The sequence below is a fragment of the Papio anubis genome, chromosome 7 (assembly GCF_008728515.1).
Source record: "Papio anubis isolate 15944 chromosome 7, Panubis1.0, whole genome shotgun sequence".
NCBI lineage: Eukaryota > Metazoa > Chordata > Mammalia > Primates > Cercopithecidae > Papio > Papio anubis.
In genome coordinates this window covers 110,982,742-111,010,730 of record NC_044982.1, presented here as the reverse complement: position 1 = coordinate 111,010,730, position 27,989 = coordinate 110,982,742, and the positions used below count along the sequence as shown (strand labels likewise).

The window sequence follows — 27,989 nt, the reverse complement described above, 5'->3', positions numbered from 1 at the left end:
CCGCCAGCCGTTGCCCCCGCAGTCCCCGGAGGCAGGGTCCTGCGTCCAGCATCCCTGCACGTCAGTTGCCTTCGTGCTACCTGTGCTCCAAGTCCTCGCACTGTGGGGTGAAGCAATGGTCTATTTCTTTACGGCAGTGTAAGTACATGGGAGTATGCATCTCTCAAAACCCAACGGAGTGTCCACTTAAAACTGCATTTCACACTGTGTACCTTTTTCTAAAAACTTGATTTTTAAATCTCCCTCCTGCCAGAGTCTCAAGCTAATATTGTAAAAATGAGACAGCCTATTGCCTGGCGCTGAGTGGGTGCTCAGTAAATATTTGCAGAATTCATGAAAGCCAAAGCGTTTCCTGCCTCTCCAGACTTCAGTTCATTCATTGAATTCAACATATATTTATTGAGCGCCTTCTGAATGCCAGGTACAGTTCTGTATGCCAGGCCCTGGCGGATAGAGCAGTGAACAAACCAATCATTCTCCTGCCCTCGTGGAGATTATATTCTAGTAAGGCAAGGAGGTGATACACAAGAAAGCAGATAAAAGTAATGTGTGCTACGTTGTATAAATGCCGTGATGACATGTAAATATTATCACTTAAAATGGCACCTAGTATTTATCAGTGTTTTATAGATTATTTGAACACTCACAACCTGAGAAGGCAAATCGATCGCTTTGTAATAAAGCAAAGAGAAAGAATGAATAAGACTAAGTATTTGCTAGCAAAACAGGGTGACTATAGTCAAAAATAATATAATTGTACGTTTAAAAATAACCAAAAGAGTATAATACAGGCACGGTGGTTCATGCCTGTAATCCCAGCAGTTTGGGAGGCCGAGGTGGGCGCATCACCTGAGGTTGGGAGTTCAAGACCAGCATGACCAACATGAAGAAACCCCGTCCCTACTAAAAATACAAAATTAGCCAGCTACTCGGCAGGCTGAGGCAGGAGAATCTCTTGAACCCAGGAGGCGGAGGTTACAGTGAGCCAATATCACACCATTGCACTCCAGCCTGGGCAACAAGAGCGAAACTCTGTCTAAAAAGAAAAAAAAAAAAGTATAATTGGATTGTTTGTAACACAAAGGATAAATGCTTGAGGTGATGAATACGTTACTTACCCTGATGTGATTATTATGCCTTGCATGCCTGTGTTAAAATGTCTCACGTAATCCATAAACATAAACACCTACTATGTTCCCACAAGAATAAAAAATAAAATAAATAAAAAGCAAAGTGAGAGGATGAGGTGAGGGGGCAGGTAGCAGGCTGCTCCCCCAGGACAGGCAAGGAGGCTGGTCTGATCCTGTGACGTGGAACACAGACCCAGATGATGGGAGGGACAGGGGCAACCAGAAATGTGGGTGAAGCATTCCAGGGAGAGGGAATAGTGAATACAAGAGCTCACTTTATTCAAAGGAAAAAGGAAGTGTATAGCTACATTTGTGAAGGCCCAAACCAAATATCTCACCCTTATAGATTTGCATGTTTTATACAGACACACTGAAAGACCCAGGAGGAAAACTGACCTTTCTGAGCTAGACAGGGACACAAATTATACTGCCTGTTTAGAGCCACCCAGGTAGGAAGGGCAGGCTCTGGGTCCTCACCCAGCCCGCCGACTCTCTGCAGGCCCTACAGTGGCACCACACAAGTGTTCCTTTCCTGGGGCCCATCAGAGGTCTGGCTGGGGTGGCCACAGCAAGGGCGCTCCCACCTTAGCCCTCTCCACCTGTCTTTGAGCACAGTCAGCACAGTGTTAAGGACTGGACTCTGACTTCCCACTGACCGGATGTGTCTCCTAACTCTGCCACTTACCAGAGACATGACCTTGGGCAAGTGATTTAACCTCTCTAGGCCTCAGTCTCTTCATTTATAAAATGGGGTTGATAAATACAAGTAGCTGTCTCATGCTGTTGTTATTGGAAGGGTTATGTGAGAAATGCATATGAAAGTGCTTAGCATGGTGCCTCACACATAGTAAGCACTCAGCACGTATCAGCTGTTATTATTATCATCATACAGTTAACACCGATATCTTCCTCATCAGTCAGCAGATTCAGAGAGGAGGAATCCAACAGTCAGACCGGGCCCAGACAAGGGAGGCCAGAGACTGCGGTGCTGCAGGAATGGAGGGGGGCTGCTCTCGGGAGTGAGGGGTCCAAGTTCAATTTGGGCTTCACCGTGTATGTAAAAGGGGCTGTGACTAATTGGCTTGTGGGGTAGGCAGTCAGGGTGGGGTCTGATCTTGAAATACTGTGGGAAGGGGAAGAGCTGGGAGAACCAGGTCTGTATTGCTGTGGTATGGGGAGGCAACAGGACAGGGGAGGGTGTAACCCATCTCTTCTAGCTCTATCAGTAAGTTATGAAGAAGTGGGGGTGGCCATGACCTGTGGTCCCAGTGGACAGTACCAAGACCCATGAGGTGTCTCACGGGGACCAATGTCTGCTAGGCCCAAGGAAGGAGGCACAAGCCGCGCTCCTGGACTGAGTCTGGGCTGGCTGGCCAGGGCTAGGCAGATGGGACGGGACAAGGGTGCTGTTTTAAGTGGTAATCATTTACATGTCATCACAGCATTTATACAACATAGCATGCATTACTTTTATCTGCTTTCTTGTGTGTCACCTCCCTGCCTTACTAGAATATAATCTCCATGAGGGCAGGAGAATGATTGGTTTGTTCAATGCTGTATCCGCCAGGGCCTGACATACAGAACCGTACCTGCTGTCTGTGCCTCTCAGTGGGCAAGCTAGACTTCAGCCTGGATCCCCTACACCTGAGCCCCTAGTCCTTCCCTGGTCACCCAGCACAGACAAGCTGGGGCCATTTTAAAATGCTTGCAGAGCTGGGCGTGGTGGCTCACACCTGTAATCCCAGCACTTTGGGAGGCCAAGGAGGGCAGATCACAGGGTCAGGAGTTTGAGACCAGCCTGGCCAACATGGTGAAACCCAATCTGTACTAAAAATAGGAAAATTAGCCAGGCGCGGTGGCAGGCGCCTATAATCCCGGCTACTCGGGAGGCCGAGGCAGGAGAATCGCTTGAGTCTGGGAGAAGGAGGTTGCAGTGAACCAAGATCGTGCCACTGCACTCCAGCCTGGCAACAGAGCGAGGCTCTGTCTCAAAGCAAATAAATAAATAAAAATAAATAAAATGCTTGTAGGCCACTGCTCTCTTCCTTTCGGAGGCCACACCTTACATCATATCAAATATATTAAAATACCCTACATCCCATAGTAAACATACACATAATTTTTGCTATAAAAATGTTTTCAGGAATACCCATAATTGTGCTCTTGATATTATCTAATTATGAGTTTTCATTTTGATTTTTAATTGGCTGATTTCTGGGCAATCATCACATCTATGTGGGAATTGTGGCCAAGTGAGAGAAACCTAACCTAGAAATTATTCTCAAATGTAATGACCCTTTTTTTTTTTTTTTTTTTTTTTTTGAGATGGGTCTCATTGTGTCACCCAGGCTGCTGGAGTGCGGTGACGCTACCTCGGCTCACTGTAACCTCCCCCTCCTGGGCTCAAGCTATCCTCCCACCTCAGCCTCCTAAGTAGCTGGAACCACAGGTGTGCGCAGCACCATGCTCAGCTAATTTTTGTTTTCTGTATTTTTTGTAGAGATAGGTCTTTGCCATGTTGCCCAGGCTGGTCTCAAACTCCTGGTCTCAAGTGGTCCTCCCACCTTGGCCTCCCAGAGTGCTGGGATTAAGGCATGAGCCATGGTGCCCAGCTCTGTTATGACATTTTTATGATGGCTATAAAGGTGACATGTTACATGTTTAGATATTTAATTAGATGTTCATTAATTCTAATTTTGCTGTTTTTCTTGGGTTTTAGAGCCAATACATTTTTCTTAGGCCACAAACATTTCACAGGCCCCTCAAGCAGCCAGGCCCAGGCACTGAGCCTTTTAGTATACTAGGGGATAAACTGGCCTGGCCCCTGCCTCAGTCTCGCCAGGTTCAGAATATGGCCCTCTGAGGAGCCTGCACAGACACAGGCCTGAGTCCCCAGTGAGAATTGTGAAGTATGGAAGCCTCAAGGCCAACAGCAATGTCTCAGGAGGGTCCCCTGGAGGGCCCTGAGTCTCTGTCTACCCGACGAGGCTTGGGAAGTGGCCCAAGCCTTCCAAGGATCCCTAGAGCCTCCAGAATCAACCCTAAAACCCTCTTGACTCTCTAGACCTCCCCCAGGCCCCTTTTCCCCACTGACTCTCTCAAGGCCCTGCTGGAATGCTTTTTATTTCATGAACAAACCCTTCTCCCCTCACTCCTAGGGCCATGAGCTGAGGAGAACTAGGCAATGGGGCTTTATCTCATCTCTCTTAGTACCTCCATTTTCAATTTGGACAATGTTTATAGTTTATGTAAATAAATATAGCTTCAGTTCTTCCTAAGGGCCTCCTCCATGGAAATGCTGGGGCTGTCTCTGGTGGTTCCTAATTCCCTAGAACCTTTGTAAATGGTTTGTTGACTTTTGCAGTTCCTGAGGTCTCTTATATTAAACAGCAATGTCCTGTGGTCAGGGCCAGCTTTGTACAGCCTGTGTACCTCCCCCGCATCTAGTACAGGCATGAGAGGTGTGGAAGGGTCTGCCCTGCATGCCCATTTAAGCCCCTGCTTCCTCGAGCCTTCCAGGAACCCAGTGACCAGAAGGAAGCAGCCACCCAGGAGGAAGTAGCTGGTGTTTATTGAAAAGGGGAAATTTGGGCAGTAAACTTGCTCCTACATGGCCAGCCTCTGGGAAAACCCTAGGGGAATACAGAGCCAGAGACTCATCCTAGGTCAGTCTCCCCAGAGTTGGTAGCATGTGCCCAGAGGCCTCTGAAGAAGCATTCACTGCACACTGCCTTTGTAACTGCCAGACCCCAGGGAGACGGAGCTGGCCGAGATGCTGACCTCCCGTTGGAGGAGTGCACAGATCTGCAGGAGGCCCAGAGAGGAAAACAGCCTTATCACTTGTATGCTGTGTGCCCCCGGGCATGTCCCCGCCCTCTCTGGGCTGCAGTTTTCCACCTGCACAGCAAGGAGATGGATGGCTAAGTGATCTCCAAAGGCCTGGCCCTGCCTGCTCTGAAACGCAACAGTGGCATGAGACACAGCTGTGAGGGCCTGCAGTCATTCTTCCCACAACTCTGCAGGCCGGTGGAGGCTGTGCTCTTTTCAGTCCCCATGCTCAAAGCCCTCTGGATTGTTGCAGCCATCACAACCAAGCTGCCCCCTCCCCTCAGGGCTCCACTCCATCTACAGGCTTGGCTGCCCACTGCAGTTGGTGCAAGCATGACCCCTTTGAGGTGACACTTTTGCATCATATGACCCTGGGCCCTGATGGAAAAGCAGTCCTAATCACCACCCCCATCCAGGGCACAAATGGAGGTCTTATGTCCCTGAGGTAGAAGCAGAGATGGCTCTGTTCCTTGGGGGCTGGACAATGCTATCCTGGTAGGGCCTTGTGAAGGAAGTTGACCTGATGAGGAGTGGGTGGGGTGGGTGAAGAAGGTTGGGGGACTGGAGCTGTGAATGGGCCGAGCAGGGGCAGGCCAGAGAAGAGCAAGGCCATCCTCAGAGCAGATGATGCTTTGACCAGAGAACACAGCTGCCACAGGGAGACCCCAGACCAGCAAGAGGGCTTTCCAGGTATGTCCGCAAAGCTCTGAAAGGGGGCACCCTGCACCAAGCCTACTGCACTGGTGGGAAGTTGTTGGGGGGACTGGGGCAGGGGTAGGGTAGCGGAGGAGTGGTTTTGAAATAAAGAAGGGGGCTGGGCCTGATGGCTTACACCTGTAATCCTAGCACTTTGGGAGGCTGAGGCAGGTGGATCACTTGAGCTCAGGAGTTTGAGACCAGCCTGGGCAACATGGCAAAACCCCATCTCTACCAAAAAATTAGCTGGGCATGGTGGTATATGCCTATAGTCCAGCTACTTGGGGGTCTGAGGCAGGAGGATTGCTTGAACCCCGGAAGTCAAAGCTGCAGCAAGCTGAGATTGCGCCACTGCACTCCAGCTTGGGTGACAAAGTGAGACCCTGTCTCTAAATAAATAAGTAAATAAATAAATAAATAAATAAATAAGGAGCGGTGGGAGCTTGGGCCAATCTCCCAGCCTCTGTGTGCCTCAGCTTCCTCAACTGTACAATGGCGCGTAATGACATCTACCCCCTAGAGCTGCTAGGGGCTTAAATGAGCCAGTAAATGCAAAACACTCGATACAGTCCCTGATGTACAACAAGTAACTAATTCATTTAACAAACATCCCTGGCCCCTGCTCTTTGCCTCTGGCTAGTGATGGGTGGTGCTGAGAACTCACCACAGGACTAGGCCTGGCCCCCACTGCAGGAAACTCTCAGTTTTGTCAAGTGGGAGAGCCTCAGAGAGAACAGCCCCAGCAAAGGAGCCCAAGGCTGTCAGACCCTCTTGAACTGTGGACTCTGGTTTCCAGTAGGCCTCATTTCCCTACCAAATTGTTAAGCAAATCTGCATACCTCCTGGCTCTTTTTCTGAGAGGGAACAAATCTGAGGTGCTGGCCAGTCTCCCAGCCCTGGGGCCAGGGGACTGAGGCTCAGACAGATAGAGGCCTGGGTGTCTCTGGGAGCTGATAGAGGATAGAGGGTTGGCAGGGGCCCAGTGCCAGGCAGTCAAAGCCAGCATGGGAGTTAGGGAGAGTCACACTGCCCCAGGAGCAGGGGAGCACTGGACCCTGAGGAGGCAATGGGCTGCAGCTGCAGAGGCCCTGTGTCCTTCCTGTTACCGCCCTGTTCCCAGGGCCTGGCACCCAGCCCAGCACAGCATAGTCCCCTCTGCCTTCACCTTCCCACTTCCTAGAGGCCCTCAGGCTCTCCCCTTCCCAGTGCCCCCATCACTCAGCCAAATCTGATCTTGGACACTTCCACCCTTCCCACACAAGCAACAGGGACTAAAACCCACTTTGAGATCAAGCATTTTAACTGAAAGCCTAAAGAGATGCTGTTCTGATGGTGGAAGTTCAGGCATCCTTCTGGTTGGGCAAAGGGGTCTACGAAAGGAGTTTACAGTGTACTTATGTGAGCAAAGCAATGAAGAGGGAAGCAGGAAGAAGGCAGTCAGGATACATGATGACGGGCACAGAAAAGACCCAGAAGTAGATACTGGAGTGGGAGGAATGTTTTTAAATGTGTTTCTTATTTGGAAGTTTGAATACATTGACTATTAATTTTGAATTAATGTATTTTTAAAGTAAAGAGTTTGGGTAGCAGGGAAAATGGCTGGAGCAATGGCATGGGAGGAGGATGCAGCATGTATGGGGGAGGAGGATGGGGTACCAGGTTCTTGGCCCTGCCATGGACTTACTCCTTGTCTTGGACAGACCATTTCCATTCTTGAGTTTCAGTGTCCCTGTCTTTATAGTGGGAAAAAATGGGGACAGTAATACTACCTGTATACCTGCTATAAAGATGAAAGGAAATCATATATGTGTGTATGTGAAGTACTTGGCACATGGTAAGGGCTCAAAATCATTAGGAATCTACAGAGGATCTCCGTTTTCCCAGCTGTAAAGAGAGTGGAAGGGAGACAGGGATAGGACTAAATTGAGAGACAAGCCCAGGGGCCCTAGCTGTCCAGGCGGCTAGGTGTACCAGGTCTCTGCAACTGGGCCCCACAGTGGCCATCTGGCCTCCAAAAGGCTGTAGAAAGAGAGTTCTCAAAATTGTGGTCCTTGGCCCCTTGTCTTCCCTATGGTCCCTAAACTGATCCCAAAACTTGTCCCTTCTCCAGCTGTCATGAGCAAACAGTAAGCAACTCTGAAGAATTTGATTTTTACATGGGACTCAGAAATACTCACTAGTGAGGCCGGATTATCTATGGCGAAATTAACTTGTGTCTTGTTCTTGCTGCTGAAACTGAGAGGTACACTGACAAAGGAGCCTCTCTGATCTGAGGGGTGGTTTTCCACTCTGGGCTGTCAGGAGCAGAGACTACAGGCCCAGACAGCCCCAGATGGGTGCTTTATGGCTCAGATGAGGCTGGCAATGTTTTTAAGGCCATGGTAGGTCCAGGGCACTCTCACCTTTGGAGTCCCCATCTCACTACTATCAAATATATATAATTTTTAAATGTCATGGCCACATTTTACAAAAAAAAAAAATGTCTTTTGCTTTAAGCTTTTTGGAAAGGATAATTCTTATGAATTTGCTTTTGAAATGATTTGGCCTTGAGGAATTCATTTCATTTACAATTGGTAATGATTTCTTGGCAGTTTTCTTGCATACTTGGGGATTTTCATGAGCTAAGATAATCTGGCCTCCAAACCATTTTCAGATGTGATGAAACCTTTATGAATGCTAAATGAAGCTGATGCAATATTACATAGTATAGACATTTACTTATACATTTATTCATTGTGATTTTGCATTTTTCTCCTTTTGAATTTTAGAGCCAATACTGGTTGGTTGTTTGTTTCTTCCAGATCTTAGATCTTTTTATAGGCCCTTGGAAAGTTCCCAGTACCTGGCCATTGTCCTATGGATAAAATAGAACAGCCTGTGTTGGGTGGGAGAAGGGCTGAGGGGGACCTCTCTGGACACTGCCCTCCCCAACCAGCAGCCATGTTGGAAAGATGGCAAGACGAAGTCACTCAGTGGCTTTGAGGGGGCCAAAAGCATCACAATAACATTGGCGACTTTTCTGGACCAGCAATAGCCCTCTCCCCTGGTTTTTCTTGCATGCTGGGGGCCTCAAAATGACTGAACTTGAAAATATTATTCATCCATATATTCAATATTTACTGAGTCGTACATCAATACAACCCTTAAAGAAAGCAATTTGGCATCATCTGTTAAAATGACAGCTGCAAATACCCTTTGATTCAGTGATTCCACTTTTGAGAATGTGTTTCATGGATGTATTTATTCTTACACTTAATCAAATCCATATAAGATTATCCATTGCTGCATTTTCCAGGAATTAAAAAAAATGGAAACAACTCAAATGATCATCAATAGAGGACTGGTTACAAAAATTATGATGTATTCTTACAATGGAATAATATGCTGCTGTGAAAATAAGAATGGCACCCCTCTCTTTAGTCTTATGGAAGGAGTGCCAAGATATACTGTTGAATTTTTTTACAAGGCGAGGTGCAGAATGCTGTGTAGTACTCTACCTTTTATGTAAGAAGGTGAGGAAAATAAGAATATACATACTTGGCTGGGCGCAGTAGCTCATGCCTATAATCCCAATACCTTTAGTACCAGCTACTCAAGAGGCTGAGGTGTGGGAGGATTGCTTGAGCCCAGGAAGTTGAGGGTGCAGTGAAACTGTGGTTGCACCACTGCACTCCAGCCTGGCCAACAGAGCAAGGCTCTGTCAGAAAAGGAAAGGAAAGGAAAAAAGGAAAAAGAAATACATACTTATTTGGATGTACATAAAGAAACCCAGGAAGGACATTCAAGGAACAACTAACAGTGGTTAGCTATGGGAATGAAATGCGGTTAGTAACTGGGTGGATGGGGTTAAATGCCTGGAGGGAGAATATTTTTACTGATATCTTTTTATATTTGTCTTTTTAAAATTATGTTGATTTATCATATATTTGAATAATGAATTAAAATGTATTTACTGAAGGCCAGGTATAGTGGTCCACACCTATAATCCTAGCACTTTGAGAGGCCAAGGCAGGTGGATCACTTGGGGTCAGGAGTTTGAGACCAGCCTGACCAATGTGACAAAACCCCATCTCTATTAAAAACACAAAAATTAGCCAGATGTGGTGGTACATGCCTGTAGTCCCACCTACTCAGGGGGCTGAGGCAGGAGAATCACTTTCACCTGGGAACTGGAGGTTGCAATGAGTCAAGATTGTGTCCACTGCACTCCATCCTGGGCAACAGAGTGAGACTCTGTCTCAAAAATCAAATCAAATCAAATCAAATAATAACATAAAATAAAATAAACCTACGGAGCATCCACTTGTGCCAAGCACCATTCTAGGTAAGGGATACAGTGGAAAATGAGATAGACAAATTGAGAAAAAAGAAATAGGATCATTCATTCTTCATTCCCCAATATTATAGAACTAATTCAGGCCTATTAATGAAACAACTTAGGGCTATGAAAATGTAGTGTGCATAGGCTAACACAGGCACATGACAAGCATTTACGGAAAAGTCCACTTTGGTGTTCGATCACCAGTCTCTACCAGCAGCAATTGGCAATGAACATGGCTTCTGCACAGGCTCAAAAAGAGAAGTGAGAGAGTCAGTGCTTGGATGGGGCACATTCACTGGGCCTTCGTCGAAACGCTTAGAGAGACACTACCTCTGAGCGGCCTTCTGGAGAAACCTCAACCTCCTTCCTGAAAGGGCAAGCCAGGCTGAACACCTTCAGTAGATAATCATTTGTGGGATAATCCATTACCATCTATTTGCGCTATAGGAAAAGCAACCTTTTGAGAGAGGAGAACTTAGGACAGGGAAGTTTTGCTAGGCACAGGGACTTTGAATTCTGGGGACTTCCCGGTCCTGGGGATGACTTGCAGCTGTGGGTGAATCATGATGGCCACTGATGTCTACTGCATGTGCACTGAGCCTCCCAGCCACTTCACTGCATAGATTAGCTCTGAGAAGTCCTGAAACCTACCCGGTAGGTACTTTTTCTCCCTTCTATGTTTATAGATGAAGAAACAAACAAGTGAACTCACAGAGCCAACAAGTACGGGAGCTGGGATTCTTTTTATTTATTTATTTATTTATTTTATTTTATTTTATTTTTTTGAGACGGAGTCTCGCTCTCTTGCCAGGCTGGAGTGCGGTGGCGCGATCTCGGCTCACTGCAACCTCCGCCTCCTGGGTTCAAGCAATTCTCCTGCCTCAGCCTCCTGAGTAGCTGGGACTACAGGCGAGCGCCACCATGTCCAGCTAATTTTTGTACTTTACAGTAGAGACGGGGTTTCACCATGTTGGTCAGAATGGTCTCGATCTCTTGACCTTGTGATCTGCCTGCCTCAGCCTCCCAAAGTGCTGGGATTACAGGCGTGAGCCACCGTGCCCAGCTGGGAGCTAGGATTCTAAGCCAGTAAGCCTGACTCCGGAGCCTGAAGCCTTCTTCTCCCTCTCCCTGCATCTCTGGGCCCCAGGTGGAGAAGGAGAGCTAGACTACTGTAGTGTCCTTTGTATGGCCAGGCCTCAGCACCCAGTAGGTGACCACACGTATTGAAATGAACAATGACACGAAGAGCACTGTCAAGGACAACCTTTTCCTACCCCAACCCTTCTTCACGGAGCTCACCTGGGCCTCGCCCCTCCCCATCCCCACATTTCCACTGAGTATAGAGACCCACCTTATTTGCCTAACTTTGGAATCTGACCTCTGGCCCATAGCCATACTGGGCTCTGCCGCCTTTTATACACAAAGCCTTTGTCTTCTTAGGAAAATGACCAGGTTCTGCCCATAAAAGTATCCAGCCTGAAAGGAAGGTGGGGAGAGATTGCATCATGGAAAATTGTAGAAACACATTTCTTTGTATTTGAATACTTACAGGACCTCACTTTTGGCAGCAAACCGACTGGGTTAGACCCCAGCATCCTTAGCCTTTTTGTGCCATGGACCTCTTTGGTATCTGATGAAGCCTATGGACTTCTCAGAATAGATTTTTTTAAGTGCACAAAATAAAATACAGAGAGCAATGGAAATAAATTATATCAAAATAGGGTTTATGAAAATATTTGTGATATTACATGATATATTTTATTGGCACGTTAAATAACAAGATCCAGAGTTTGGTCTAATTACTGTAATTCTGAGGTAATGATGAGCAAAAATGATATCTCAAGATGTCTGCAACAGCCGTAGTGTAATATGAAAATATCTGTTATTTCCGTTGGTAACAAAGTAACAGGTGCTGCTAATGAGGTTTGTTCCCAGCAACATTCACCATGGAAGGAAATGCTTAATTCAGTGAAAGGTTAGGGAAAAATCAAGATGTAATCTTACTCCTCCCCATCTTTCCCAATTTTTTTTTTTTTTGGCATGGTCTCGCTCTGTTGCCCAGACTGGAGTGCGGTGGCACAATCATTGCTCACTGCAGCCTCAACCTCCCAGGCAATCCTCCCACCCCAGCCTCCTAAGTAGCTGGAACCACAGGTGTACACCACCACGCCTGGCTAATTTCTTTATTTTTATTTTATTTTATATATTTGTTTATTTATTTCAGAGGGAGTCTCACTCTGTTGCCCAGGTTGGAGTGCAGTGGCGCTATCTTGGCTCACTGTGAGCTCTGCCTCGCGGGTTCACGCCATTCTCCTGCCTCAGCCTCCCAAGTAGTTGGGACTACAGGTGCCCGCCATCATGCCCGGCTAATTTTTTGTATTTTTAGTAGAGACTGGGTTTCACCATGTTAGCCAGGATGGTCTCAATCTCCTGACATCATGATCCGCCCGCCTTGGCCTCCCAAAGTGGTAGGATTACAGGCATGAGCCACCATGCCCGGCTGTTTTTATTTTTTTAGTAGACATGGGGCCTTGCTGTGTTTCCCGGGGTGGTCTCAAACTCCTGAGCTCAAGCAGTCCTCCTGCCTTGGCCTTCCAAAGTGCTGGGATTATGGGCGTGAGCCATCATGCCCAGCCCCCTTTCCCATGTTAAAGAGTTCCAGTCCTCGTTAGCCCAGGCCTGGGATTTCCGTTCTAATGCCATTATATCCCTGGCTTATGTTTGTGACAGGGAAGACCAATTAGCAAGTATGCAAATGATGGTTCCCTTAGGATGTCCCCTGGCAAAGAGTTGACTCCTCCAGTGTCAAGGTGGGAATTAATGGTTTATAAAAGTGATGTTCCCAGTAGTAGGCCCTCCAAGAACGCTTACTATGTGCCTATGTGCTTGTCCTTGTGAGAAAAGCACTATCTGTAGTATTTCACCCCATCCCCAGGTGAGCTAAGTATGGTTACCCTTTTCATGGATGTGGAAAATGTGGCTGAGAGATGAGAAAGAGCTCAGGAGATCGAGACCATCCTGGCTAACACAGTGAAACCCTGTCTCTACTAAAAATACAAAAAATTAGCTGGGCGTGGTGGCACACGCCTGTAGTCCCAGCTACTCAGGAAGCTGAGGCAGGAGAATCACTTGAACCTGGAAGGCAGAGGTTGCAGTGAACCAAGATCGTGCCACTGCATTCCAGCCTGGGCGACAGAGCGAGACTCTGTCTCTAAATAAATAAATGAATAAATAAATAAGTAAATAAAAGAGATGAGAAAGAGCTGCCCAGGTTGAGGTCACAGGTTTGCCTCATGCCCTTGCCTGTTCTCTAAACTATAAGCCTCACACACACCCTCACAGGCATTTTTATCTTGATTTCAGATAACCCTGATGATGTTGTAATAATAATAATAATAATTATCAACAGGAGTGGACCTTCTGTATTTCAGAATCTTGCATCACCACCACCACCACCACCATCATCATCATCAAATTAATAGCTAATCCTGGTCACTATGTTATTCCACACACTATTCTAAGGATTTAACTCATCTGACCTTCCTAACAGCAGGACAAGTTAGATCGTTTGATTAAGGTCACATAGCTAGTAAGCTGGAATTTGAACCAAGGAAATCTGGCTGTAACACCCTCATTTTTTAAAACTTTTTTATTGAAGTAGAACATAGACATCGAAAAATGCGTAAACCATGAGTGCAGAGCCAGTGAATCTTCACACTGTAAGCACTCTCATTCAACTCACTCAATCCACACTCACTCAACCCACCAACCGGAACAAGAAATAGAACACTGTCGGCCGGGCGCGGTGGCTCAAGCCTGTAATCCCAGCACTTTGGGAGGCCGAGACGGGCGGATCACGAGGTCAGGAGATCGAGACCATCCTGGCTAACACGGTGAAACCCCGTCTCTACTAAAAAATACAAAAAACTAGCCGGGCGAGGTGGGGGCGCCTGTAGTCCCAGCTACTCGGAAGGCTGAGGCAGGAGAATGGCGTAAACCCGGGAGGCGGAGCTTGCAGTGAGCTGAGATCCGGCCACTGCACTCCAGCCTGGGCAACAGAGCGAGACTTCGTCTCAAAAAAAAAAAAAAGAAAAAAAGAAATAGAACACTGTCAGCACCAGCAGCTTTTCGCTCCCCATCCAGTCCTCAAGGTAATCACTATCTTAACTTCTATTGCTATTGGATTAGTTCTGCCTTTTTCTTTTTTTTTTTTTCTTGTTTTTATTTATTTATTTACTTATTTATTTTTGAGACGGAGTCTTGCTCTGTTGCCCAGACTGGAGTGCAGTGGTGCGGTCTCGGCTCACTGCAAGCTCCACCCCACAGGTTCACGCCATTCTCCCGCCTCAACGTCCCGAGTAGCTGGGACTACAGGTGCCCACCACCACGCCTGGCTAATTTTTTGTATTTGTAGTATAGATGGGTTTTCACTGTGTTAGCCAGGATGGTCTCAATCTCCTGACCTCATGATCCACCCATCTCGGCCTCCCGAAGTGCTGGGATTAGAGGCATGGCCACTGCACCCGGTTGCCTTTTCCTTTTTAGAAAAAGGTCTTGCTGTGTTGCCCAGGCTGGCCATGAACTCCTGGCCTCAACTGATCCTCTCACCTTGCCCTCCTAAAGTGCTGGTATTACAGGTCTGGCCTCAAGGAAAAATGAAACCAAGCATCTCTTACTGTGGAATGGAGTTAGACAGAGATAGTTATGTATCAAGTGCTTTAAGCAGGGGAAATGACAACAAATCACTTTAGTCATACTGTAGCAGTACCTGCATCCTATTTTTTATCTTATATACATGCGCCTTCATTGTAAACCATTATGCTCTCTCACTTAGTCCTCATGATGACCCTAGAGTCTAGAAAATAGCTTTGTCTCATGCCCATTTTACAGATGAGCAAATTAGTTCTCTGCAACAATTGAATAAGTTTCTTGAGACCCCACGTAAGTCCCAGCTACTTGCCCAGGGTGGTCTCATGTCAGTGTGTGGTGGAAGTGGGAGTCTCATCAAGATCTTTGAGGCTGACTGCACTATCTGCTGCCTCACCATCCATCCAGCCTGGGTTTCTGCCAGGAAACTCAGAAACACATTAGAGACTCAGGGATGTTTGTGTGAACAAATGGTCCCATTGCCCTAACTGCTCCAAAGCTTCCTACCAGAGGCCTATCCCTGCCTTTCCAGGGAACCCATCTACTCCAAAGTCCCCTCTCTGTTAAAACGACATGAGCTTCTGGTTGTTCTTCAAAATCTGCAACAAAGTCCCACCTCCTCATCTTTGCGCGTGCTTCCCCCTGCTGATGAGGGTCCACTCTGCCAGGTGCCTGCTTGGCTTCCTCCTTCACTGTTCCAATGTCACCTCCTGGACAAGGCTGACCCTGACCCCTGACTCTCTATCTGCATAACGTAGCCCATGGGCTCTCTTGTTCTTCTGCCTTTGTCTTGGAGTGCTTGTTCCATCTGACTCTATATTCTACACATATATTTGTCTCCCTCTAGAATGTATGTGCCATGAGGGCAAAGTGCTGTTTTATTCACTGCTTTATTCCCAGGGCCCAGATTTACATGGCACACAGTAGGGACTCAATAAATCTTGAGTGGAAGGAAGACTTCGTTAGCACAGAACTTCTCCATCAAAATAAAAATAGCCTCCATGAAGGAAGGCTGCCTAGAATGTAAATCCACTGCTTTGCTCCCAGGGGCAATATTGTGGACTTTTGCCAGGGTCCGATCTTTAGTTGTGACAAAGACCAGAGGTTGTGGGGAACATGGCCAAACCCAGTGAGGTAGCCCATCTGCTGGCCAGGAAGCCATGGAGGGCCTTCCCTATCCCCTCTCAGGCTGCTTCCCCCATGTCTGCAGCCAGCCAAAGTGCCCCACCCCAAAGCATCAGAGGAGAGAACCAACCACCAACCCAGAGGTGACAATAGGGCTGCTGTGTGCTACGGGTCCTTGGGTAGGGCATGGGCTCAGGCAAATGAGCCAGAGCACACGCAGATATAGAGGCATGTGCGCTGGCTGCGCTCTGCTTCCACTCCGGTGCTCGCCAGCATGGAGGACAGCCTAAAGCAGCTCAGCCTGGGGAGAGATCCTGAGGGGGCAGGGGACAGCCAGGCCCTGGCTGAGCTCCAGGAGCTTGCCCTGAAGTGGTTCATGGAGACACAGGCCCCCTTCATTCTGCAGAACGGTGCCCTGCCTCCCTGGTTTCATGGATTCATCACCCGCAAGTAAGGCTGCTTCTGCCCACAGGTCCCTCATAGCCCACAGCCCCTCAGGGCTGAGAAAATGGTCTGGGAACTATGGATCAGACTGGTTCCTGTCCTTTCCCTGGGCTAGGCAGGGGCCCTTGGAGGCGGGGGGCAGGGGAACAGACTGAGGAGCACCATGTCCTCTGGTGGTGGCTTCTATAGGCAGAGTCGGGGAGGGCAACGGCCTCTACTTTAGTACAAGTTGAGGATGGCTGGGGCTGCCAGGCTGCCAGAGGACAGAAAGAGGGCCAGGCGTGACTTGATGAGTAACTAGGGGACCATATCATGTATCGTCCAAACCAGAACACTATTAGTAACTAAGCTAGGAGAACTGTCATAAATGGGGCCATCCCAGGAAAACCTGGATGCACGGTTACCCTAGGTATAAAGGCCAAGATAGAGGTTTGGCTTTCTATATGGGCTGGGTCTCCAAGCAACCAAAACACCTGATGAAGGAATGACAAATCCAGCCAGTTCTTACGTCCTGGCACAGCACCTGCACAGAGCCAGGGCCAGCTTTATGGGCACTGACTTGTGCAACAGCACAGGGTCAAAAGGGCTCCACATTTGATTTAATACTCTGCTGTCACTGTCTTGATATTCTAAATCATTTCGAACCAGGGGCCCCATGTTTTCATTTAGCACCTGGCCCTGCAAATGATTTAGCTGCATAGAGCAGGCACTCAGTATTTGGTGAGTAACTGAGTGAGGGAATATGTATCTGGTCTATGTACTGCCAAACCACAAGACAGGTGGAACTTTTCACCATGCCTCCAAAATATTTGGCACCATTTGGAAAATCTCTGTAGCTGCCTGGGATTGAAGGGGACAGGAAGAGGAGTGAGTCCCTTTTAGCTGCTTCAGACATAGCAGCATCTTCTCCCTGCAGAAGCTCGTGTGTAGTGCACATCCTGTAGTACTGTACACGGTGGTTCTGAGGGAGGGACCCCCCCACTAAACCTCAACATCTCCAGCTGTGTGGATTTATTCTTGCTACACAACCATCCAGGTGGAGAGTGGGTGGCCAGGGTCAGCAACCAGTGTGCCTGCTAGTGAGGCTGCAGTGGGGAGTCGGGGGGTGCATATGACTTCAGACCCTGACCCAGCCCCAGACAGTCTTGAACTTAATCATTTGGGCCCAGATAGACCACATACTGAGCCCTGACAGGCCATAGACCAATCCATAGGTCTGAGTGGCTCCTCTATAAAGGGTTGGAGGTCTGGAACCCAAAGGCATGGCCGGCAGGGATTCCAAGAGAGGCCTAAGTCAGGCTGTACCTGCTGCTGTTAGGGCACAGACCCCAGCTAATGGCATGTCCTCTGCCCAGGCAGACGGAGCAGCTACTCAGGGACAGAGCTCTTGGTTCCTTCCTCATCCGCCTCAGTGGCCGAGCCACCGGCTACATCTTGTCCTACAGGTAAGGGAAGCCCTCTGGGCAAGCAAGCTCAGCCTACCATAACCTAGCCTTGCAGATTAGTGCAGAGGCCCCACTGGCCCAAATTGCCTAGATTTCCCTGGGTCCTGACTCCTGACTCCTTCATTCATCCATCACATGCTCAGCAGACACTTCCTGAGCAGCACTGGCCGTATGCTACGGATGAAGCCACAGCCTTCAAAGGAGGTGAGTGGGGGTTGGAGGAGGCTTCACAGAGGTGAACTTTGAGCCTAGGATAGAAGAAAGAATACAAGTTGCTAGGCAGAAAGGAGGGTGTGGTTGGGGTTTAGGAGGGCATCTCTGGTAGATGGAATGCCATGTGCAAAAGTACAGAGGCATGAAAGACAAGGGTGCTGGGGGAGCTGCAGGTTGCTGGGTGCAGCAGAACACTTGGTTCCTTTGGAGGAATGCCTGGAGGGGAGGGTGGGAGAAGCTTAGAATGGCCTTGGATGCCTAGCTAAGTCTGTAGACCCTGAAGGATGATCTAGTTCGCTGTATTTGCATAGGTCCTTTAGGCAGCCTATGGAGAGAGGACTGGAAGTCAGAGCTGGAGGTGTGGGGGCACTGGGGACTCCTGCAATTGCCTGAATGTGAGATAATGAGGTCTGGGCTAGGATAGGGTAGTGGGGATAGAGAGAAAGAGACAAGGTAGCCAGGACAAAGGCAGAGATGGTGATGTCGAATCTTGTCCCAAGAGTAGGTCGGTTGGAAGGGGAAATTCAGAGGAGGTAAGAAGATTTCTCTAAGTAGGGAGGGAGGCCAGGGCTCCAGGGTAAACTTAAAAGTCTTCAGATTCTGATTCAAAATTGTCACATATTCAGACTGCCCCAGTTCAAACGCTGACCTTGAGCAAGTTACTTTGCTTGTCTGTTCCCCCGTTTCCTCATTTGTAAAATGGGAATATGATAGTCCCTGCTTCATAGGATTGATGAAAGTGTGCAATCAGTTGATACATTTAAAAGTGCTTGGCACAATGCGTATAATGCAGTAAGGACTTTAAATAAATGTTAGTCGTCGTCAAAATATTTTTATTGTATGTGCCAGACACTGTGCTAGGCGTTTTGAAATATACTAACTCAGTAGTTTTCAAATGTCTTTTGAGCTTTGGGCATTTTTTTCTTTTGTTTTGTTTCTTCCCAAATAAGATCTTAGGGAGAATACTAACTTATAAAAGAGACCAAAGTGGGACCGCTCAAAGGTATACAAATAGAAAAAGGGAACAGAAAAGAGTCCCAAAACAGTCCCAAATGTTTGGTTACCAGATTTGCAACAGAGGCATCACTGCAATTCTGTGGGGGAAAGGCTTGCTTTTTCAATAATTGGTGCAGGAGCAATTGGATATCTAAATGGAAGACAATTACTGCTACCTCATACCATACACAAACATTAATTAATTCTAGATGGATTGTAGATCCAAGAAAGAAAAGCAAAACAATACCATTTCTAGAAGAAAACAGAAAAACATTGTCATAGGTAAATGAAAATACCTTTGAAAATGAGAGGCCGAGATTTTTTAAACAGGACACGAAAAGCACTAATCTTAAAAGAGTGATTAATATGATTTCCTTAAAATTAAGAATTTTTAAAAATTTATTTATTTATTTGCGACAGAGTCTCACTCTCCTGCCCAGGCTGGAGTGCAGTGGTGCGATCTCTGCTCACTGCCACCTTTGCCTCCCGGGTTCAAGCAATTCTCCTGTCTCAGCCTCCCAACTAGCTGGGACTACAGGCACACGCCACCATATCCAGCTAATTTTTGTATTTTTAGTAGAGACGGGGTTTCACCATATTGGTCAGACTGGTCTCTATCTCCTGATCTTGGGTGATCCACCTGCCTCGGCCTCCCAAAGTGCTGGGATTACAGGCGTGAGCCACCGCACCTAGCCAAAATTAAGAATTTTTATAATTAAAAGATATTATTAAGAGAAGAAAAAGATCAGTGTGCAGTCTTGAATAAGTTATCTATTAGAATACAAATATCTAACAAAGGACTCAAATCCAGAATATATAAAGAACTCCTACAAATAAATAAGACAAAAACAGATAATTTGATAAATAAAAGCAAAAGAACTGAGCACTTTACCAAAAAGAAAAACCCAGAAGGCCCATGTTCAGCATCATTAGCTGTCAGGGAAACACAAATTAAAGCCACATTGGATGGCTATAATGGAAAGACAGAATATGTGGAACAACTGGAGCTCTCATACATTGCAATAATTTTATTTTATATTTGAGATGGAGTTTCACTCTTGTCACCCAGCTGGAGTGCAATGGCACGATCTCGGCCCACTGCAACCTCCGCCTCCCAGGTTCAAGCAATTCTCCTACCTCAGCCTCCCGAGTAACTGGGATTACAGGCAACCACCACACACCAGCTATTTTTTTGTTTGTTTGTTTTTTAAATTTTTAGTAAAGATGGAGTTTCACCATATTGATCAAGCTTGTCTTGAACTCCTGACCTCAAGTGATCTGCCTGCCTGGGCCTCTCAAAGTGCTGGGATTATAGGCATGAGCCACTGTGCCCAGCCCATTGCAATAATTTTAGAAAGCAATTTGGCATGATTTACTAAAGCCAAATACAGGTGTACCCATGACCCATCAACTCTATTCCTTGGTATATTCTCATCAGAAATGAGTACATATTCACCAAAAGATATGTACAAGAATGCTCACAGCAACTTTATTTATAACAGCCCAGATCTGGAAACAACCTAAATGTCTGTCAACAGAATAGGTACGTGGTGGATTTTTCGTTAATTAGAATACTACATATAAATGAGAAAAAAAAAAAAACTAATTCTACTTGGACATGAATCAATCTCCAAGATACAATGTTGAGTGAAAGGTGCTAGACACAAGAGACGTATTATAGAAGTTCTCTAATGGGCTAGACTAATCTATGCTGATAGGCGTCAGAATGGTGGCTACCTTTGGGGGGCATTTGACTGGACGGGAGTGCAAGTAGGTCTTCTGGGGGCTGGAAAGGTTTTATATCTTGATCTGAGTGCCAGTTACATGGGAGGGTTCCTATGTGGAAATTCATCAAACTGCACATTTATGATGTATGCACATCATTGTGTAGACGTTATTTTTCTAGGAAAAAGGAAGATGAAGAGGGTGAGATTTTAGGGTGGGACTTTACAGGCCGAAGAGGGAGTGGGAGCTGGAACTCCATCATTGCAGCAGGGTGGGGAGTAGGGGGAGGTTGAGTTGCACAGGTGTAGGGTTGGATCCTGTCTTTATTTAAAACTTTGGTGTTTTGTTCATTGTGGATTTTTTTTTCATATATTTTGATTTTCTAAAATACTGCGTTATTAGTTTTCTTGATTGAGTTTTTTGGTGCCCCTGTAAATTTCGCACCCAAGATGAGTGCCTCACTTGCCTCACTCCAGTCGCAGCTGTGCCTTCCCTGACTCCACCAGAGCAGGCTTAGGTACTTCCCAAGATCCCAGGGCTTCATGGTTTGAAAACCTCTCTGTAGCTTCCTGACGAACACACCATGGCTCCAAGTGGGGTACAGTGGTCCCAGGTCAGGCAGGTCTGTTCTGGATCAAGAGCTGGGACCCCTCTCCTGCACCCAGGCACAGAGCTCAGACCGTGGGCCAAGGCTGGGCTGCCTTGTGTTGCAGGGGCAGCAATCGTTGCCGACATTTTGTCATCAACCAGCTTCAAAACCGGCGTTACATCATCTCAGGAGACACCCAGAGCCACAGCACCCTGGCTGAGCTTGTGCACCATTACCAGGAGGCACCGCTTGAGCCCTTCGGAGAGATGCTGACTGCTGCCTGCCCCCGGGTAGGCGCCCCACTTCCCCAGGGTGAAGGTGGCTGGGCAGGGAGCCCAGGCCTGGGGTATCCATCACTCAGGCATACCCCTTTTCAAGCCCTCCCTATTTACTATCATCCAGGGGCACTCGGTGTGGGGTCATGATCCCTATTGGAAAAAGGGAGACTGTGGCGATGTCTTACCTGAGGTCAGGAACCCAGTGGGAATGTTGCAGTCTCTTACCAGCAGTCTCAGGTAGGCTCTGGAGACTGGCTGGGCCTGTGTGACCACATGCCTGCTGTATCCCCATACCCCCAGCCAGAGGACAATGATATGTATGATGCCATCACCCGGGGCCTCCACCAGACCATCGTGGACCCAGAAAACCTGCCTGCCATGGTATCCCCCACAGTGGTCCCAGACAAGGCCACCAGCCCCCGCTCATCTCCAAAGCCCCAGGTCTCCTTCCTCCATGCAGAGAAGAGTCTGGATGTGAGTCCCCGGAACCTCTCCCAGGAGGAAAGCATGGAGGTGAGAAGCATGGGCCACCTAGAGTCAGGGTTGCCAGAGCAGGGATGTGGGTGCCATGCTCCTAGTCAGACCCTGAGGCCAGGCCAGCCACTCCCTCCGGCTATAGAGGGTGAGCCAGGCCCAGAGGTGCAGACTCATCTTGGAATCACCCAGGGTTCACCCGTGCCATTGCCTGCCTCTGGTTAGTTAGATTTGGTTCAAGCCTTGGCTTGGCCATTTTCTAGCGATGTGGCTCTAGGCGAGTCACATAATTTCTCTGAGCCTCAGTTTACCACGCCTGAGGTTCTTGTGAAGCTTGAATGAGAAAACGGATATGAAATGCCTGAACATCCCTTAGTAAGCTGTAGTGTGGGGTGCCTGTGAGTCAATATTTTATTCTTCTCCATAGCACCCCATGGACTCAGAAAGATTTTTTTTTTCTTTTTTTTTTTTATTTGTTTGTTTGTTTCTGTTCGTTTTTGTTTTTGTTTTTGAGATGGAGTCTCGCTGCATTGCCCAGGCTGGAGTGCAATGGTGCAATCTCGGCTCACTGCAATCTCCGCCGCCTCCTGGGTTCAAGTGATTCTCCTGCCTCAGCCTCTCGAGGAGCTGGGATTACAGGCACCTGCCACCACATCTGGCTAATTTTTGTATTTTTAGTAGCAACAGGGTTTCAACATATTGGCCAGGCTGGTCTTGAACACTTGACCTCAAGTGATCTGCCCGCCTTGGCTAAAGTGTTGGGATTCCAGGCATGAGCCACTGTGCCCAGCCTTTTTTACTTTTATTTTTGAGACAGAGTCTCACTCTGTTACCCAGACTAGAGTGCAGTGGCACCACCTTAGATCACTGCAATCTCTGCCTCCTGGATCCAAGTGATTCCCCTGCCTCAGCCTCCTGAGTAGCTGGGATTACAGGTGCACGCCACCATGCCCGACTAATTTTTTTTTTTTTTTTTTGTATTTTTAGTAGAGACAGGGTTTCACCATGTTGGCCAGGCTGGTCTCAAACTCTTGACCTCAGGTGATCTGCCTGCCTCGGCTCCCAAAGTGCTAGGATTACAAGCGTGAGCCACCGTGCCTGGCCAAAAGATTTTTCTTTATATCAGATCACAGCATGCCAACGGCTTTTCCTCATATTTAGAATAAAACCTAAACACTTCACCAGGGCCCACAAGAGCCTCACCAGATGCCCTGCTACCCCCTGCTTCTTCACTGGAGGCTTCAGTGAGGCCTTTTCTCTGACTTCTTTGGCCTTCTAGATCATCCTTGAACATACCAACCTTGCTCCCACCTCAGGGCCTCTGCACTGGCTCTACTGTCTGCCTGGAATGCTCTTCCTACAAGATACCCGCATGACTTACACTCTAACTGCATTCCATTCTTTTCTTAAATATCACCACCTCAGAAAGGCCCACCTATGACAGAAAATGTTGCCTTCCCCACCTGCCATTCTCTCTATCCCATGACCCTGCTTCGTTCTTTGTAGCACTGATCATGCCCCCACACTCCGTTGTCTTGTGATATATTCGCCCATCATATAGCACATCAAACCATATTGTGCTACACAGCACAGCAGTATGCTGCCCATCTCCCAGATTAGAATATAAATTCCCAAGAGTTAGTCTTGCTCACCAGAGTCCTTGGCACCTAGGACAGTGTCTGGCACATAGTTGGTGCTCACTAAATATTTGTTAAATGAGTGATGGGACTTGGAGATGGACCATTCTGAAGGGAAATACAGCAGTGAGTGGGTTTGGGGGCACGGAGGGAACAGTGGACCACAATGGAGGTGGGAGGAGGTGGGAGGAGGGGAGGGAAAAATTGGGTGGGAGGTAGAGCTGGTGACCCAAAGCTTTGAATGCCAAGGTAAAGTACGAGTCCTAGGCCGGGTGTGGTGGCTCACACCTGTAATCCCAGCACTTTGGGAGGCCGAGACGGGTGGATCACCTGAGGTCAGGAGTTTGAGACCTGCCTGGCCAACATTAGGAAACTCCGTCTCTATAAAAATACAAAAATTAGCTGGGCATGATGGTGGGAGCCCGTAATCCCAGCTACTCAGGAGGCTGAGGTGGGAGAATAGCTTGAACCTGGGAGGCAGAGGTTGCAGTGAGCCAAGATCGCACCACTGCACTCTAGCCTGGCCAACATAGCGAGACTCCATCTTAAAAAACAAACAAAAAAAAGAACAAGTCCTAGAGCATGAGAGCTAGAAGGGACCCTGAGTGTCATGTATCCAACCCTTGCATGTACAGGCAGGAAGACTATAACGAAGACAGGGGGCCTCGGCTTATCTGAGACAGTTTTTACTGGAGGGCATCTTAGTGATGGGCTGCCCCTTAAGAGTTTCTCTGTCCCTGTCTCCTCAGGCTCCCATCAGAGTGCCCCCACTCCCTGAGAGGAGTTCCTCCCTCCTGGAAGAGTCTTTTGGAGGCCCCAATGACATCATCTATGCAGACCTGAGGAAGATGAACCAGGCACGGCTAGGCTTGGGCACAGAGGAGTCCAGCAGGCATGCACCAGTTCCAGCTGGCAGCCAGGCCTACTCCCCAGGCAGGGAGGCCCAAAGGAGACTCTCAGATGGAGAACAGAATAGGCCTCATGGCCTGGTGCCTGTCCTCTCTGGGGTGAGCCCAGACCAGGGTCCCACAGAGTCTCCCACTTCCTGGGGGTGTTCTAATGCCATGGGATCCCTGGGGGCTACCTGGAGGCAAGAGTTTCCAAAGCTGAGCCAAGAGGCTCAGCCCTGCTCCCAGGGCAGCTCTGCAGATATCTATGAGTTCATTGGGACACAAGGCCCCCTGCAAGAGGCCAGGGACACACCAGACCAAGAAGGCAGTACCTATGAGCAGATCCCAGCTTGCTGGGGTGACCCAGCCAGGCCCCCACATCCTGGGGCCAGTCCCACATCTAGCCCATGGGTACATGGGCCCATGGACCATGGCTACAAGAGGATCTCAGGGCCCCCAGGGCTCCCAGAGCCTGGGAACACCTATGAGCAGATCCCAGCAACCAAGAGCAAGGAGACTGGACGGATGCACAAGGTGAGCTCCATGACGGGATGGGGTGGCTCCCAGCCCTTAGAGAGCACCTGGTGGTAGGAGACAACCTGTAGCCCCCAGGCATAGGCAGGTCAGGTCACCGCCACTGCCTGGAAGTGCACAGAATTTTCCAGCCCTAACATCTGCCTGGAAATGGTGGTGGTGGTGGTGGTGGTGGTGGGAGAGGCAGCTGCTAGATTTGGATGTAAGACAGGGGCTTCCAGGCTCTTCTAATAGGGGCATTCTCTACAACAGATCAGCCTCTGCAGGGGTCTCAGAGCCTCTGGGTGCAGGAGAACATCCCCTTTGCCCCTACTCCCTCGCCCTGTAGCTTTGGGCAAGACAAATTCCAGGACAACCAGTTAAACCTGAATTACAGATAAACAACATTTTTGAGGCCAGGCATGGTGGCTCATGTCTGTAATCCTAGCCCTTTGGGAGGCTGAGGCAGGTGGATTGCTTGAGCTTGGGAGTTTGAGACCAGCCTGGGCAACGTGGCAAAATCCCATCTCTACGAAAAAATACAAAAAATTGCCAGGCATGGTGGCCTGTAGTCTCAGCTACTTGGGGGGCAGAAGCAGGAGGATCGTTTGAACCTGGGAGGTTAAAGTTGTGATGAGTCCAGATTGCGCCACTGCACTCCAGTCTGGGAGACAAAGTGAGACTCTGTTTAAAAAAACAAACAAAAAAACAAACCAAACCAAAACAAAAACCATTTCAAAGTATGTCTCAAATATCACAATTATTCCTTTGTTTATCTGAAATTTAAACTTAACTGGGCATCTACATTCTTGTTTAGCAACCCCACCCGGGACCTCCATTTCCTCATCTGTAAAATGGGCTGATCCTCTGCTTGTATCCAGGGGCAGGTGCCCAGAGGATAGTGCTTGACATCCTCTCCTGCTCAGGACACAGCCCAGAGAGGGCTCTTGATGAACACAGCTATTATTCTGAGGATCTCTGTGGTGGTGGTGGTGGTGGTGGGAGAGGCAGCTGCTAGATTTGGGTGTAAGCTGGGGGCTTCCAGGACCTTCTAAGGACTTTCTCTGCAGCAGACCAGGGGTCCTTTCCCCTCCCTCTTGGTTTCTACAGGGGTCTGCTAAGTAAGGAGGAGAGGGGACCAGGAGTGTGGAGAGCGGTGGCCAGGAGTGGGGCTGGTCCAGGGTTCTCAGGGAGGCAGATGAACTCTCTGGAGCCCTCAGTCCCAACTGCACTCTGCCTATACCCGGAGACAATAAAACCTGGGAGTCCCTTCCCCAGGGGCAAGTCCTCTGATCTCAGTCAGGCACACACAGATCTTCCAGCTGGATTCCTGGTGGAAAGATCTTCCCGGGAAGTGCTGACGGCTCCTCCCTCAGGACAGGGCTGTGCCCCCATACCCCATGGATAGAAGCCTTTGAGATCCTGACTCTCCGGGGACCACGGATCCAGCAGTGGACAGTCCTGAGACCCTCAGAAGCCACATCTCATGTCTGCTCTTTCCCTGTGGCTGCCCCATGTCCTCTCCCATCTCTGTGGGCCTGGGTACAGCCTCACCCCACCCTACCTTCGACACCAGTGCATCCTGAGGCCCCCAGCTGCGGGTCAGGGGAGACCAGGGCACTCCAGGGAGGTAAGGTGAGGCTCGCCACCCTTTCTACACTCCTCCTTCCCCTCCTGTCCTTCGCCAGAAGAGGGTGAACCCTGCATCCAAAATTGGAGAGCTAAAGGTGGGATTTCAGGCACCGGGAGAGGCTTGTAGAATCAACCACCAGAATTCCAACCTGGCCTCATGTCCTGGGCTTGGGCCCCCAACCCAAGGTCAATGAGGGGTCCTCGGAGCCTGGGTCTTTCCCTCCCTGTCCAGTGACCCCAGGCCCCAGTATCTCCTCCTTCCTTGCAGCCTGACAAGCTTCGGAGGCTCTTCTTCACGGACAGGAAGCACAAATTCTGAGGGCCTGGCATCTGGCAGCCCACCAGTGGGTTTCCTGGCACCCAGGCCATGCCAGGGGTTATTGCAAAGCCCTCAGCTCACTTGAAGGCACCCTTTGGATCTTCAGACTCATCCAGCCTACTACAGAACTAGGCTTCGAGACAGCCAAGGTGCCTGCCTGAGAGCAGGTGGAAGAGGACCTTCCAACCACCTGCAGCTCCTGGCTATGTCCTGCTTTCCTTGTGCCTCCCATCCATGCATAGGAGGGAATCAAGGCTGGAGAGGAGTGACACTGGCCAAAGGCAAGGGTCAGCACCCCCATTTCCCAGATGAGCATTCTGAGGCCCAGGCAGACTGACTAAACCTGCCTCCCACTACTGAGCACTTACCGAATGTGTGACAGGCTGTGTGCTAGGACAGACACCTTTCTAACTGGCCAAGTGACATCATGCAATTGCTATTGAGAAAACCAATTCCCCTCCTTGTGGCCCCATCAGCAAAAAGGAGGGGAGGGCCAGAAGCCACATCCTCTGCTTCAGGCCTCTTCACTCCAGCTGTGCCCTCAGGTCAGGCTGGCTCTTCCTGGAGCTCTGTCCCTCAGGAAACTTCCTGTTTGTGTGTCCCTTCCCTTCCTATCCACATTTCCCATTCTCTATAAGGGTGGACAGCTGGCTTGCTGCCCTGCTCCCCACTACCCCAAGCCCGGGATGCAGAAAACAGGACTGATCATCTCCAGCGACACCACCATAGGTACCCCTCCTCCCTGCCCTGACCCTGGGCAGAGCTGGCTCAGGTCGCATTTGTGGGAAATCTACCCTAGTGACCACTTGGCTATGCAGCTTTTCCTGAAATATAGGCCTGTAAGAGTCCCTCCCTCCTTGGGGGTTGTAAGGATTGAGACTGAAGCAACTGTCCCTGTGCCTGAGTAGTTAGCACTCCTGAATGTTAACCAGAGATACTGTCAGGGAATTTACAGAAGGTTTGGGGCATGGATGTGTCTTCTTCCCGACGGCACACGCACTGAAATCAAAGCTAGTGCCTAAAGCAGGAGGCACTGCCTGATGCTGAGAGGTGAGACGCCAATGGTGGGATTTCAAGGATCAGAAGC

General features: G+C 48.7%; 1 protein-coding gene across 3 annotated transcripts; it reads left to right on the top strand.

The window, feature by feature from the left end:
- Window positions 1–6: 6 nt before the first annotated feature.
- On the top strand, window positions 7–27,870 carry SH2D7 (SH2 domain containing 7). Of its 3 annotated transcripts, none has more exons than XM_009210706.3 (6): window positions 7–138; window positions 17,551–17,636; window positions 21,284–21,449; window positions 21,738–21,950; window positions 24,298–24,972; window positions 26,852–27,870. In XM_009210706.3, the coding sequence occupies exons 3-6, from the start codon at window positions 21,426–21,428 to the stop codon at window positions 26,900–26,902; spliced, it is 963 nt and encodes a 320-aa protein (XP_009208970.2). In that variant the 5' UTR covers window positions 7–138; window positions 17,551–17,636; window positions 21,284–21,425; the 3' UTR covers window positions 26,903–27,870. The 3 variants fall into 3 exon arrangements, with proteins under 3 accessions (XP_009208970.2, XP_009208969.2, XP_017816322.2); XM_017960833.3 differs by lacking the exon at window positions 7–138 and adding an exon at window positions 15,972–16,197 and having other exon boundaries at window positions 17,547–17,636; XM_009210705.3 differs by lacking the exon at window positions 17,551–17,636.
- The last annotated feature ends 119 nt before the right edge of the window (window positions 27,871–27,989 follow it).

What these genes read in the sequence shown, in the direction of transcription:
- SH2D7 (XM_017960833.3), top strand. Translation starts at nt 16,022, where the DNA reads ATGGAGGACAGCCTAAAGCAGCTCAGCCTGGGGAGAGATCCTGAGGGG. An exon ending in CATGGATTCATCACCCGCAA is followed by an intron (nt 16,198 to 17,546) that starts GTAAGGCTGCTT and finishes TCCTCTGCCCAG; the next exon opens with GCAGACGGAGCAGCTACTCA. An exon ending in AGACTGGACGGATGCACAAG is followed by an intron (nt 24,973 to 26,851) that starts GTGAGCTCCATG and finishes CCTTCCTTGCAG; the next exon opens with CCTGACAAGCTTCGGAGGCT.